The 14,157-nt window shown below is 39.6% G+C and overlaps 3 protein-coding genes across 4 annotated transcripts; 2 read left to right on the plus strand and 1 right to left on the minus strand.

The window, feature by feature from the left end:
- Window positions 1-594: 594 nt before the first annotated feature.
- LOC143140883 (proteasome subunit beta type-7-like) lies at window positions 595-4,525 on the minus strand. Its single transcript, XM_076302016.1, has 8 exons — window positions 4,374-4,525; window positions 4,008-4,101; window positions 3,788-3,885; window positions 3,418-3,558; window positions 3,218-3,333; window positions 3,039-3,097; window positions 1,203-1,354; window positions 595-1,021 (listed from the first exon to the last, which is right to left on the minus strand). The coding sequence occupies exons 1-8, from the start codon at window positions 4,433-4,435 to the stop codon at window positions 910-912; spliced, it is 834 nt and encodes a 277-aa protein (XP_076158131.1). The 5' UTR covers window positions 4,436-4,525; the 3' UTR covers window positions 595-909.
- psmb12 (proteasome 20S subunit beta 12) lies at window positions 3,680-7,165 on the plus strand. 2 transcript variants are annotated; one of them, XM_076302018.1, is made up of 6 exons: window positions 3,680-3,721; window positions 5,152-5,222; window positions 5,320-5,451; window positions 6,093-6,222; window positions 6,478-6,622; window positions 6,892-7,165. In XM_076302018.1, the coding sequence occupies exons 1-6, from the start codon at window positions 3,695-3,697 to the stop codon at window positions 7,017-7,019; spliced, it is 633 nt and encodes a 210-aa protein (XP_076158133.1). In that variant the 5' UTR covers window positions 3,680-3,694; the 3' UTR covers window positions 7,020-7,165. The 2 variants fall into 2 exon arrangements, with proteins under 2 accessions (XP_076158133.1, XP_076158132.1); XM_076302017.1 differs by lacking the exon at window positions 3,680-3,721 and adding an exon at window positions 4,548-4,639.
- A 1,955-nt stretch (window positions 7,166-9,120) lies between these two features.
- On the plus strand, window positions 9,121-13,775 carry psmb9a (proteasome 20S subunit beta 9a). The gene is made up of 6 exons (XM_076302019.1): window positions 9,121-9,408; window positions 9,556-9,623; window positions 10,397-10,528; window positions 11,797-11,926; window positions 12,316-12,457; window positions 13,592-13,775. Exons 1-6 carry the CDS (start codon window positions 9,355-9,357, stop codon window positions 13,717-13,719), a joined length of 654 nt encoding a protein of 217 aa, XP_076158134.1. The 5' UTR covers window positions 9,121-9,354; the 3' UTR covers window positions 13,720-13,775.
- The last annotated feature ends 382 nt before the right edge of the window (window positions 13,776-14,157 follow it).

The following is a 14,157-nucleotide window of genomic DNA, read 5'->3' on the forward strand; positions in this document are numbered from 1 at the left end:
AGCTCACTGCGCCGGAATTAGTGTGTGCTTCACCTCACTGTGTGTTCACTGTGTGCTGAGTGTGTTTCACTAATTCACGGATTGGGATAAATGCAGAGACCAAATTTCCCTCACGGAATCAAAAGAGTATATATACTTATATACTTATACTTACCGGAGTATAAGTCGCACCAGTCAAAAAATGTTTCATGAAGAGGAAAAAAACATATAATATATATATGTTGCACCTGAGTCGCAAGACCGGCCAAACTATGAAAAAAAGTGTGACTTATACAGTAGTCCGGAAAATACGGTACATGAATATGTAAACTTATTTTAAACAATTTCATTGGAATTACATCAAATTGGGCAACATGAATAATAACAGTATGAATCAATTTTGTAAAACGAGTGAGAAATGCTGGACTAATTCTAGACATTTCATAGATGTGCAACCGATGTACACAATAAAATCAAATAAATCCAGGTTTTTTTTATGCAGTAGCAGTAAATGTTGGTCATATTATTATTAAATCAGTGCGTTAATTTGACCAAGTCAGCACTGGTTAAATATTGCTAGCCATTTGAAATTACAGTTGGCAAAGTCATACAATGTGTAGCACCCATTTTTATTTCTGTATGATATAAATGCATTGTTATACATTGAAAAACAATGGTGCAGTATTATTGTGATAATAAAGTTAAAGGTAAGTACAGTTATTACTATTAATTTGACGCACAAATGTACAAATACAAATGTATTTCCATAATGTAAAGTCCAAAACTGCCATTATCTTGTTAAATAAAACAAAATGATCATAAAAACAGTGAGATGTTTAAAAAAATAACAAAATTTTCCAAATATGCTTTAAAAAGAAAATAATGTTCTTGGTAAATGGATGGGCTGTGAATCATTGTGCTGTTTTAGGCCTATGCTGTTTCCATCAGCTGAACGGTCTCTTCCACTAGGTCTAGTTTCAGAGGCACTATGGTCTCACTCAAAACTGGTGTTGTTCCAGCTTTGTACTTATATTTCCTTTGCCTAAGAGGTAAAAGAAAAAAAGGGTTTGTGATGTTGCAGAGAGTGAGAAAACAATCATCATTATACCATGTTTCAGTTCTTTATGTGGACAAAAACATAATCAACCACTATTTCTTGTTTATTGACATAGACTTTAAAATGTACTCATGGGGCATCAGGGAGGCAAAAACAAATAGCTCACCTTTTGTCATTAAACTGTGATTCTTGAAAAGGCCTTATGTAATCTACACCCTTTCTGCTGATGACACAAATGTCTATATTGTTGCCCGATCCCAGGTCACTCATGATTCCAGCATGGATAGCATCACGCACCAAAGTCTTGGCATCCGCAAGCTGATGGAATGCATTAAGGAGGAAGAGAAGAAACATGGGAAGTTGAAAAGTAAAGATACAACTATATCAGAAAGATGACATAATTAGTACACAGTGGCCCTGTTTTAGTAATTTGAACAGATAGTCTGAAATGTGAGGCATAAGTGCATTGTGTTTGAATCCACTTTTATTATTTTGACAGTGGGACAACTGGTCTCCGCACCAGGTGTGTGGTTCAAAAGGGGTGTGCTTAAAGGAGAAATCCGGCGAGTTTTCCCATAGATCTCCGTTTCTCTAGGTCACCGAGTACTGTCGGTACGAAACAAAATGAAAACAATCGGTTTTACCTAGCTTGAGTTGCTACAACCAGCAGCTAATGCAGCCAGGCCGCTACAGCACTACACTCTGGGGGCATGTCTGTGAGCCCCCATGTACATGCCCCCAGACTGTAGTGCTGTAGCTGCCTGGCTGTGTTAGCTGGGGTTAGTCAGGGGTTCCCAAACTGGGCCTGGACCATGAAACATAACAAAATGTTCCAGCCAATCACTGATGAGATTCACGTTCATGTCAGTTTCAATTCATGGGTTTCATCAGGTCCCTTTCCACAGGTGTATTAATCAAGCACCATGCAGTCTGCATTTATGTGTTTGGGCCTAACATAAACCAATGAGAGCACAATCTCCCATTCCCTTTAACGCTTGCACCATTTCAAAGTGAATAAGGAACAGAACTCACACATGATCATTACCAAAACCATATTGACAACTGGAACGCAACCAGCTTGTGTTTTAACATGAATGTGACATCACTCCGAATCACTAATCGTTTTACGAGACAACTGGAACTCGGCATTAGTCCGTAATAACTAAGATGGCCGCCAACACGCCGAGTGGCAAGACTTGACTTTGGTTTCAAGCGACGTACATCATGCACTGATGGGCAGCAAACATAAGCAGGTAAGTATAAGTATATTTACTCTTTTGATCCCGTGAGGGAAATTTGGTCTCTGCATTTATCCCAATCCGTGAATTAGTGAAACACACTCAGCACACAGTGAGGTGAAGCACACACTAATCCCGCCTGCAACAACAGTGGCGCTCGGGGAGCAGTGAGGGGTTAGGTGCCTTGCTCAAGGGCACTTCAGCCGTGCCTACTGGTCGGGGTTCGAACCGGCAACCCTCCGATTACAAGTCCGAAGCGCTAACCAGTGGCCACGGCTGCCCCCTGATGTCAAAAGTAATGGCGCTCATTAGTGAGGTCATCCATAAGCATAGAGGGATAGGCCTACTGCACAATGTATAAACTAATGATACTGGTAATGCAAGAGTAGGCCTGATATCCCACCCCCCCTGCCCACCCCCATCCAACTTGTCTGTTGCTACCAAAGGAGTATTAGGCCTACAACCAAACTAGATACAATTCCAGAGGGGAAATTAAAACAAAATGAGTCATACCTTTTCAACCTTTTTTGTAATTTGTAGTTTGTACACAAAAAAAGTAGTATCAAAAAATCTGAGATATTTATTTTAGGTCATATGCCCAGCCCATATACTAGACATGAGAACAGCATCTAGGCTCCCTGGACATTGGAAAACATACCAGTCTTATGTTCATTTTTGCGTAGCATAGCGTCACTTCAGTTGGGCTTTAAGTGTAGTCCGGCCTTACCTCTACATTATTCAGTACTATTTTCATGCCTATTTACCTCCATGTTAAGTTTGAATCCATCCTCCAATATTCCCATAGCAGCCAGGTCTCCAGACCCTGGGCAAAATAATTAAAACGTTTTTTTTTTGTGACATACACAGACATTTAAAACTGAAACAAATCCCCCAGAATTTATGAATAGGTTGTAATGTGCACCAGGCTTGAACTAATACACACCCATGGCCAGATATGGCATCTTGTCCATGCTTCCATATGGGCCAACAGTATAGAGATGACTTCCTGTGCAGTCTACCCCTCCTAAAATAAGATGGGCCCCAATCTGTCCCTTGTGCCTACAAGGTAAATGAATAAATGCTTTACATTGTCTGTCATAGGGCCCAAATTATCTAGCATCGCCCCTGCTGACAAGCACAAACCTGAAGAGTATATCCTGTAGGATGTTAGCAGCCATGACGAGGCGTGGGTTCCTGCCGCTGTTCATGGAGAAGATGGCGAGGTTGGAGGAGAGCATCTCTGTGGTTTTTTCAGTGTCTGCTGCTGTGCCTGCACCACAGCAACTGGACAGAAAAGTAAACCTTCAGAGACTCAACAAATAAGCATAGGCCAGTGTTGACTGACTTTGAACTTGAGTCTTGAAACTGGAGACACATTTTGAAGATATATTTCCCATCTACAGGTTTAGAGTAGGCTTATATGCATAGCAGCATCTGCTTCGACAAGGTAAGAATCTGTTGGGATTAGGATGTGATTATGTGAAGTGGGGTCATAGACATTAATGACACTTACTATATATTTGGAGCAATGTAGTGGATTTTAGCACACATCTTATCAGCCACTACCTCACTGGATGTGGCTCTGGTGTCTGCTCCCAGGACAACGCCATCCTATGAAAACGATAAGAGAATCACTAGACAAATTAGCCTATTCGTTTCGATGTGAGCTACAGCGTATCTTGGATGGCTATTTTGGCTAAAAGTTAGACTTTCAGGTAAAGTTAGTGTTTCACCTTATAAACAACACCAGCTATTGTGGTCCCTGTTTTGAGAGGACTTGGTGTCTTGACGTTGCCATTTCCAAGCGAATTCTCCACTATGGCATTTCTGAAGAATCATAAAAATAAAGTTCTTTAGCAACATTCCAGTCAGTCATCACGCTGCAGTCAAAACGTCAGATCCAAAGGCAACCACATCATCAAATCGTGAAAAAACTGAAGCACCAGAATGCCAAGATATATAATGTTTCATGATCCAAATATACGCACACTTTCACTTTTGATTTAACTTTTAAGACGGCGTATGACGACAACAAACTGCAAAAGAGGGCTAATGTAATCATCAATAATATGAATATATTTTCATATAAGATAACTAACCTGGTCGAATTTTCGAAGCTAAAACCTGATGCAGGTGGTTCAAGAACGTAGGACAGAGACATATCGGAGAGCACGTTTCCTCGTTCAGTGTGGCTCCTTCGACAGTGTATTGACGACTTCTCTGAAATCAGACGAGGACGAGGTCGCTGCGCCACCCAACTGAAAACCTTGAATCAGAGGCGTCGCATCTACTGCGTGCCATTTTTATTTTCTAGCGTAAAATGGATAGATATTTTGACCAGAGCATAAAAGGTGTCAGCACTGGAGTAAGTAGCCTAGTCATACGCAATATGTGCCATTGTGTGTCATTGTTAGGTTTATCATTGTCGAAACCGCGTAGCCTAAGATCGTGGAAGATGCTTAATAGGGAAAGCCTGTCTTTCCTTGGCCACAACTTTCCAGAAGTTTAGATTAGGCCTACACCTTAGTCTAGGCCTACAATGTTACAGTCTAATGTATGTATTGCCTATTTCCATCATGCCTAAATTAGGCTAAATTAAATGTAATCTTGCCTGTTTATGAATAACTTTCACTTTCGATTATCTTCGAAGACATGTAGGCTATATGAGATTGTGTATCGTTGATAGGCATAGACAGCAAAAGAGGCTATAGGTCTACTAAAATTGTATGTTCAATTAGATAATTTGCTGTCATTGTTGGGGGAAATTTATCGTGAAGGCAATTTGATAATGTAGCCTAATGTTGTAAAACCATTTCTATTTAATGACACGTGACAGATATCTGAATCAACATTATTGTGATCACCCTTTCCTTACAGACTACCATATTAGCTGTTAAATTCAATGGAGGAGTTATCATTGGGTCTGACTCAAGGGCATCGATGGGAGGGTAAATACTACCCCCCACCCACAGTTTACATGCTTATTCATCTGCACATTAGTGTTTGAAACACACATGTTATCCCTCCACTTGTACTTTTACACAGGTCATATGTATCTTCCAAAACAATAAACAAGCTCATCCAGGTCCATGACAGGATATTCTGCTGTATTGCTGGTTCCTTAGCTGATGCACAGGCTGTTACCAAAATGGCAAAGTTCCAGCTATCTTTCCACAGGTTGGTTCCATAACTTATCCTGTGCCTTTACGTTAGTTTGAGTGCTAGTAAGCCTTTAGCCATGCTCTCCTGCATCCCATGATCACACATAGGGGTCTACTTTTGGTGTCTTAATATCTTATCATCTTAATAGTCTTACTATACAATAGATTGAAATTTCTTGGTGACCTGGGAACTTGTTTGTCATTTATTAGATTTTTTTCAGGACTTGGATATGAGAGGGCATAGTCTGATCAGTGTTATGATATAGGGTTAGTCCACTTAATCTTTAACAGAATTGGAATCAGACATCTTACCCTGTGTGTCTTTGAAATATGTTAAATGAAAAGGCACTGGAAATAAATAATATGCGTCCGGTGTCCTGAAGCCTTTTTTAAAACTATGTGAATGACAATAATCAATGCCAGAAATGGGGATTTAGCCTATTCAGGTATACCTTTAGATATAGAAGAGACAACTTTATATGGTCTTTATAACACAGACGCAATAAAGTCTTCAAAAATCAAACTTATACTAAGCCCGGCATCAGTTTGCTCCTGTGGGAATCTGACACACGATAGAATTATTGTGGATGAAACCAGACTTTATTATTCATGTTAAACCAAACCAGCACTTGTCTTTTCTAAACACCTCTGTGGTAGTATCCAGATGGAGTCTCCACCCCTTGTAAAAGCCGCTGCCTCAGTCATGAAAGAACTATGCTACAGTAACAAGGACGAACTTCAGGCAGGCTTCATCACTGCAGGCTGGGACAGGAAGAAAGGACCACAGGTGAGTCCATCCTCTGTCTAGCTGGTGAGGGGCATCTGTTGGACTTACACACATAGTATTTCATTCTATGAAGAGGTATGCAGGATGAACAGATCAATGTAAATGTAAACCAATTTACCACAATTCACACATTGTTGATCTGGGGGCATAAAAGTATGGTCTAAATGTGGCTAGGAACAAATAGTTACAAATAACGTTACTAAAGGTTTCCCATTTTTATTTTGATGTTCTCTTTTTTTCCCTTCGGCCACACAGGTGTACACTGTCTCCCTGGGTGGGATGCTGCTCAGCCAACCTTTCACCATCGGTGGGTCGGGAAGCACCTACATCTATGGCTACGTTGATTCCAAGTACAAACCTGACATGAGCCGTGAGGAGTGCCTACAGTTTGCCACCAATGGTAAACAAAATTGACTTCACATGACCAGAGATGAACTAGTGGTTTACTGTAGCTTTTGTTTCTTAATTTTGATGTCCTTCAAGAAATATATTGATATATATTATCAAATTAGTTTGCTCAGGCAGAATTATTGCATATTCAGTTTGAAAGAGTTGATAACAGTATACATGAAATTAACAAGCATGATGAAGTTGATTTATTGTATTATCCACAGCATAAGCAGCTTGACGAGTTGGTAATGAAATTCTCTTCATTCTCTTTCTCCGTAGCGATTGCTCTGGCCATGGGAAGAGATAATGTCAGTGGTGGTGTGGTGCACTTAGTGGTGATCACAGAAGATGGAGCCGAGCATGTGGTCATCCCTGGAGACAAGCTTCCCAAATTCCATGACGAGTAGAAATATTAAAAACTTATCATGGTGTCATGGTATTATTATGCAATTCATGTGTTGTGTGATATTGCATATCATGTCTGTTTGTATCCCTGATTCTCCCAGTTTTTTGTGAAGACATCAGATACATCTATTAAAAAATACAATAGAAAGGAAAATTCATTCTGACCTCAATATTTATCTGCGGCTAAAAATTTGGAATTGTTCATATTTCAATGTCAAATAAGTCTCCTAAAAGAGTTTGCAGCCTTTTATAACCTTTGCATCTACAGTCTGACTGCTCTTCCATTAGTCTGATTTGAAACAATACATTAGGTTGTTTTCATATTGTAGGGGTACGACATAGTGCTTCATAAAGCAGTGACAAGCAGTGATTTCGTGTCTGAAATCCTGTCTGAAGCAGTGATTTCCTGTCTGAAACACTAAAATACTCTTAGGCCATCACATTTCTTTGACTATGATAGAGCAATGTCATCAAACATGCCTTTAGCACTTATTCTGTGCCTTACTAAAGATTTGCTGTCTATTACTTCATCAGTCATCCTTCAATCCTGTCCTATTTTCCTATTATTTGCCAGTATCATGTTTTTTCTTCCTTTTTTAATTTGCCTCCATGACCACCAACGGAGACTGATAGAGACTGATGTTTTATCCTGCACATCCTGCATATCCTTATGTAACCTACATGCAAGAACCTCCCACTTCTCTGTCTATTCTGATTACAGCAAGTTTGTATTATTTTGTGAAGAGGAGTGGCACTGGTGAATTTCTAGAGAAAGCTTTATATGGTTCTGCATAGTTATGGTATTTAGCACTTTTGTCCAAAACGACTTACAATATATTAACACTATTGGTTAAAAATAATAGTTTCACAAATAGTTAAAAGGCATAATAGTAATATTAACAATTAAATATAACAATATAAAATATCAACAATAAAAAATATTTTCTATGAAGTTATCATATTAACAAATACCACATACAAACCAAAACTCTGTAAGATAACTAATTAAGTGTGAGGTGAACAGATGACTCTAAACATCTCTTGAAAGTCCCAAAACTAGAACACAAAACACTAGGCAACTCGTTCCACCATTGAGGAGCCACAGAGGGGGTAAAAAGAGTCTTGTGACCTTTCAGCATTAATGGATAGCCGACACTCATCAGAGGACCACGGTGGACGAGAGATGGGCGTAGAGCTATGGAATTCAAGTAGATGTAGATCCAGTAAGTCCTAGGCCAGAGAGGGATTTGAATTGAGTTCTGGCTGTTATACTGCCATACAAAGGCAAATGGCTTCAACTTCATTTTTGATTGAAAATGAGTTATTGTAATTTATTCAAGACCTTTTGAAGGATCCTGTGGATAAATATTTTGAGTAAATTTGGTTGTCATCCACATGAAAAACTTTGTTTGGTCAATTTCGTCAGTGTTGTCAAAGCAATTAACCCATCAACTGTGCATCTGCAGCAGTTTGGTAGGCTAGCATAATTTAACCCTTGAATAACCAGTGGTAGCCGACTATATATATGATTGTGTCAAAATGAACATTGATTAATCAAATAGCCTATTGGTCAAATCAAATGTTTTTGGCCCTTACAATATTATTTCCTATTCACATTGAATATCAATGCAATATTTCCCATGTAGTCCATTATTATTATTATTAGGCTATTATTTCCACACATAATAATGTACACACATTTCTTAAAACAGTTAATTGCAAGATGGTGTATTATATAGGCACAGCTAGACAACAAAAAAAAAAAACCTTTGAAGAAAACCTTTTTCTCAGTTCCACACTCTGGTGAAAAACTGTGTTCCAATTTGCATCCTTTTGTAGGCTACTTAAAATACCTAATATATTATTATGTTTCAGGATTAGCTCATTATGTCTTAAACCTAAATGAATGCTTTCTTTAGGTCTCATATTTTAACCATTTACAACGTTACCAATTTGGTACGGAGACTATATGTTTCCCCTGGAAATATTTTAACTATTGGACGTTTCTTTAAAAAAAAAAAAATGGGGAAAGAGTCCAAACACCGTTGCCTTCCTGATTAGTCCCCCCAGATGATTGCGCTGCAATGACGCTATCTTGGTTTCATTTTCTGTTCAATCCGGAAAAGAATGAGATAGGTTATACACGAGCTTGTTGGCAATGTTTAAAGCAATACACTTCTCGAATTATGCTTAAAGTCTATATTTGTCACGTCTGAACGCGTTGTATAGCCAATTTCAGGGCGTTTCGGTTTCTGTTCGAGGCAATTTGTTATTCAGGTGGACAGGCAGAGGGGAGATATTCCATTGAACGGCATAGGCCACGAATTATTGAAGAACATGTTGGAAGAATTCACTGGACCGGATTGGCTGTCGGAGGAAGTTAAAACTGGGGTAGGCTATGTATTTTAGACTGTGGTTGTGCACATTTTGGAGATAGTTGCCCACCGTGACATTTTACACACGTTTACACGTATATTTTTACACAGAATTAAGACTTTTGCTTGATTACATAACTATGATTGATCTTTTATATCATAGACCACGATCATAGCTGTGGAGTTTGACGGAGGAGTGGTGCTAGGCTCTGACTCGCGCGTTTCTGCAGGGTAAGTTGCTTGCAATCAACTGCCGTGCCATAGCTACTGTCGGAGTCCTACAACTGTCCATGTTTAGCAGGTCACTCAAATCCAGCTAGCAACACACCGTAGGCTACGCAATAGGTGAGATTCTTAGTAGGCCTATTTTGTGCACACACTGCAGGCCTACTCTAACGACCTTGGCTAAAGTCGTAGGCCTACCCATACACAAAAATAAAGGGGGAAAATATATTCACATGCAGCTGCTTTTAATAAATATATAGTAGCCTACAAGAATGTATGCAAGTAGGCTATGTGGAACCCAAAATGGATATCTTGCACCAAAGTCCATGCTGAATATATTTTATTATATGAAGAAAATATAAGAAAGTGGCCAATATTGATTACTCATATTTTGAAATGTATTGATAAATAGGCTACATGGACATATATTTATTTAACATAGTATATTTATTTACCATAGATGTGCTTCTACTGGAATAATCAAGCTGCATACTGTATGTGGATATGTATTTTTCTGTATGGGAACTGGCTGTTGTGGATGTAATTGGTTAGGTCTACTAAAACGTTTTACCCACCAACTAGACTGTAGGACTACATCTGATCTGAGTGTCATACTTTAACATTAATGGATTAATGTGGTAATAATTATAAATGTTTACTATTAACATTTTAATTCCATTTTTGTGTTATCACTCATTCTCAACTGTGAATGATTTGTTTTACCCATTTTTCAATGGTGGTTTTCTGCTGTCTCTCTGTGACACACAAACATCCTTCAGTGCATCAGTGGTGAACCGAGTGATGAATAAGCTCTCCCTCCTTCATGATAAGATCTACTGTGCCCTGTCTGGATCTGCCGCTGATGCCCAGACCATTGCTGAGATTGTCAACTACCAGCTGGATGTGCACAGGTGAGCACCAAAACTCTTGCTTCTCACATCATGACCATGGTCTTAAATCCATTTTAAATGGGCTTGAAAGTGACGTAGGCCCAGAGTTTCCGCTTGAAAAAAATGTTGCCGTTCACGTGAGGTTTCGTTTTCCGGACATTTTGATGATATGCTGGTCCAATATCTTATAATCGCTTAGCCTAGTCAAGTTGAGGAAAACTGGAGACAGTCTATGTAGCTTAAAGAATGACATAGGCCTAATCAGGCCGTATAGAATGCAACATGTTCATTAGCCTAACTTAACTAGTGTCAATGTAAAGATCTAGCCAGTCTCTATGCTGTTTTCATGGACAGCAAGAATCCGCTTCAAATAGGCAACGTTGTTTGTTGCTGCTATACCCACGTTATCTCCAGTGGTTCAACAGTTTCACTTGCGCAGATGCGAACACACATTGAATGAGTGCACACACCACTACCCCCTAATGCTATGCCTCTTTATTTGATAACACTAAATTAAGAAATATTTCCTGTTCTGGAAAATGTTTAGTTTCTTTTTCTTTCAGTCCGCGGTTCAATGATACCATTCGATTGTGCCGCAAATTATCCGCAGACCAGCAATCTCCTCGTCAAGGAGGCATTAACCCTGCAGATCATAGACACAGAGAAAGCATGCTCTGGGAACACAGCTGCATGTCAAGTGTAGCCATGGGTCTGTCTACACGGAACATTCAACATTCCGACAGATACACCCGACACTTCGGCTTTTTCTCTAGTGGTGGTGGAGCTGAGGACATTTGAGTCTTCAGGTGTTACCGATCCATCATCGATCGATCCATCATCCATCGCGTCTGGCCTCTGAAAAAAGCTTTTAAGGCTAGTCTGCCTGGGCCTGGCCATGTTTGAACCGACTCATTCGTTAGGCGTGCGCATCCTATTTGAAATGCAGCATATGCGTGTTGTTTAATAACTTTCAAATGGTAGGCTAGAGCCTTTTCATTTAAAACGTAGCCAAATAATGTATTCTTGCTTTAATATAGGCCTACATTTTAGGCTTATTCTCAAATTCAGATTGTGTTAGGGGGACAGGATTATTAGGCAATTTCAATTGGACAGTTTGACCGGAGAGATTTAATTTTGTCGGAGATTTAATTTTATTTCCGGCCAATGTCCGGCAATTACCGGATAACAGAAACCCTGCATAGGCCTACTTCATGGGCTCATTTATGTCATATCAATGCAAACGTCTGATTTCATGAAAATGTTCTCACAATACTTTCTATGTCTTTTAGTGTTGAACTGGGGGAAGACCCTCTTGTTCGCTCTGCTGCTACCCTGGTGAAGAACATCTCCTACAAGTACAAAGAGGAACTGTCTGCACATCTCATTGTTGCGGGGTGGGACAGGAGAGGAGGGGGACAGGTTGGTTGTCTTACAGAATCTTTATTGAACGCTCAAAGACCATTCATATTTGATTGTCTTCAGTCTTTTTTTATCTCTTCTTGTCCAATGTCATTCTTTGAGCACATAATTTCATCTAGACCTTATTTGAAGTTTTATTTCCATACAAATTTGCTATAGGAGATAACTGGCCTGATCAGATCAACATGCACAAAACAAACCAGACTCACAATAGGGAAAATACAATTTGATTGCTTCAGATGGTGTATTATTATATGTCAGCCAATCTTCCAGTCCATGTTCTAATCTCGGTAACAGTTATGGAGAGAGAAAAGTGTGCCAAGTGTGTGATAAAGAATACTGTACACGCTTTTCTTACAAGTTTCTCTTTCACACTTGTCTTGACACAGGTATTTGTGACACTGAATGGCCTCTTGTCCAAGCAGCCTTTTGCTGTGGGTGGCTCTGGCAGCTCCTACATCTATGGGTTTGTGGACGCTGAGTTTCGGAAGAGTATGAGCCGCAGAGAGAGTCAGGAGTTTGTTGTGAATGGTGAGTTCAGTTTTTCTTTCAAAGTCAATATTTGTGAAGTACTGACATTAAAATCAGCACAAGAGGCTTGTCTCCAGACATGGATTAAACCTATACCTAGAATAAAAGAAAACTTCAAAGAAAATATACATTGAAAAAAACGTTTAGTATAAAGCTAAGCACACACCAAGCCGACTTCAACAGCATGGGCCAGAGTTTGGCGGCGATATAGGTAGCGGTAAGCTACGTCAAGGCAGGGACTCCGAAATGGGTGAGACCTCTCTGGTGAAGTGAATTTGAATAAACCAATCACACGCAACCAGTGTTCAATTCTGACCTATATCTCTATCTATTATTAATTAACTGCCCACTTTGTTCATCTGACGGCACTCTGGCCACAGTATGCATGTACTGTCGGCAAAATTCGCTGTCAAAATCGCACCCCATAGCTGCAATGCCGACTGATTATGGAGTCACCAGTGTGTGATGAAAAAAGTTGTACTGGAACAGACCACAAAGTCTATCCACAGGCAATTAGCAAGAATATGTTTCATAATATGTTGCTAACGGCACTAGTGTTGCCAGTCCTGGCTCTTTTGATTGTGGAAGAAAGAAGAGGAGAAAATAGGAGAAACCATATTATTAGAGATAGTCATTGGGAACTACTAATAGGCTCTATGCACTAGTATAGTGATAAACTTCCGTTTTTGTCTAGAAGTTGGCATACCCGTTTCCTGTTTGCTATCATCGCTGTCAACACCTGGCTTCAGTTGTACCAAAACGTAAGAAATACAATGTACGCGAGTCTTAAGTTTCTTAAAACCGTCACTACGCTAGTTCACAGAGCCTATTGCGATTCCTAAGGGGACTATCTGCTGCGCTTGAAACCGTAACAGGTCAGGCAAGAACAGCCAATCAAAGCAACTCTTTTTCTGATGGCTGACATGTGGAATCACCTGCAAACAAGCTGATGAAGGTCCATAGATGGTGTTGCACACACTGCACCGATTTGGGCCACAGACGTTCATCGACCGATCGTCAAAAATTCTACCATGGGCTTGATGTGTGCTTAGCATAAGGACAAGGCTCCATGTACGGTAAACTGGCTAAGCAGTCTGTTTGTTATCTAACTCTCTTATCTGTTCCTTTTGGCAGCTCTGACACTGGCAATGAGTCGAGATGGTTCTAGTGGTGGTGTAGCTTACCTTGTCACCATTGATGAGACCGGCACTGAGGAAAAATGTATTCTTGGCAACGAGCTGCCAAAGTTCTTCGACCAATGAATAGAGACTGTACATAGTTTGCATTTGATCTAATAAACCAGAGGAAATAAACTTTACATTGGTTTGAGTTTGTTTACGATCCCTTATATTTTAGGTTTATGGCCTACTTCAGGTACTGCTACTACTGGTAAGGATAACAGTTATATAATTTACACATAGACAGGATATAGTCACTATGTGTATAGGACAGAGACAATTAGCCCTGCATGGTTTCATTTCATGTTTTTTCATTTCAATTTTTTTTTTGTATCTATCTATCTATCATTCTATGACTACATTCTGACATTTTTGTTCTGTCTTTATTGTAATAAACTTTATAGATGTCAACTGTATTTATTGCTTCTGGAGTTAACAATGAACTTAGATTAATAGGAATACTGTGACTGTGTGACCTGAGGGAACACCCAGTGATACCCTTGATACCATCAAATGGTAGCC

The sequence above is a fragment of the Alosa pseudoharengus genome, unplaced genomic scaffold (assembly GCF_046254945.1).
Source record: "Alosa pseudoharengus isolate Yale_2024_CS ecotype anadromous, Long Island Sound unplaced genomic scaffold, YU_APseudo_1.1 YU_APseudo_1.1_scf_23, whole genome shotgun sequence".
In the NCBI taxonomy this organism is placed as follows: Eukaryota; Metazoa; Chordata; class Actinopteri; order Clupeiformes; family Clupeidae; genus Alosa; species Alosa pseudoharengus.

Excerpts from the sequence above, each read along its gene's own strand:
- LOC143140883 (XM_076302016.1), bottom strand. The coding sequence starts at position 4,435 with ATGTCTCTGTCCTACGTTCTTGAACCACCTGCATCAGGTTTTAGCTTC. Across the intron at positions 4,102-4,373 it reads AGCTTCGAAAATTCGACCAG|AAATGCCATAGTGGAGAATT; the intron begins GTTAGTTATCTT and ends ATGATTCTTCAG. Across the intron at positions 3,334-3,417 it reads CTACAGGATATACTCTTCAG|GCACAAGGGACAGATTGGGG; the intron begins GTTTGTGCTTGT and ends TTTACCTTGTAG.
- psmb12 (XM_076302017.1), top strand. The coding sequence starts at position 4,595 with ATGGATAGATATTTTGACCAGAGCATAAAAGGTGTCAGCACTGGA. Across the intron at positions 5,452-6,092 it reads TTCCAGCTATCTTTCCACAG|TATCCAGATGGAGTCTCCAC; the intron begins GTTGGTTCCATA and ends CCTCTGTGGTAG. Across the intron at positions 6,223-6,477 it reads ACAGGAAGAAAGGACCACAG|GTGTACACTGTCTCCCTGGG; the intron begins GTGAGTCCATCC and ends TCGGCCACACAG.
- psmb9a (XM_076302019.1), top strand. The coding sequence starts at position 9,355 with ATGTTGGAAGAATTCACTGGACCGGATTGGCTGTCGGAGGAAGTTAAA. Across the intron at positions 9,624-10,396 it reads GACTCGCGCGTTTCTGCAGG|TGCATCAGTGGTGAACCGAG; the intron begins GTAAGTTGCTTG and ends AACATCCTTCAG. Across the intron at positions 10,529-11,796 it reads TACCAGCTGGATGTGCACAG|TGTTGAACTGGGGGAAGACC; the intron begins GTGAGCACCAAA and ends TATGTCTTTTAG.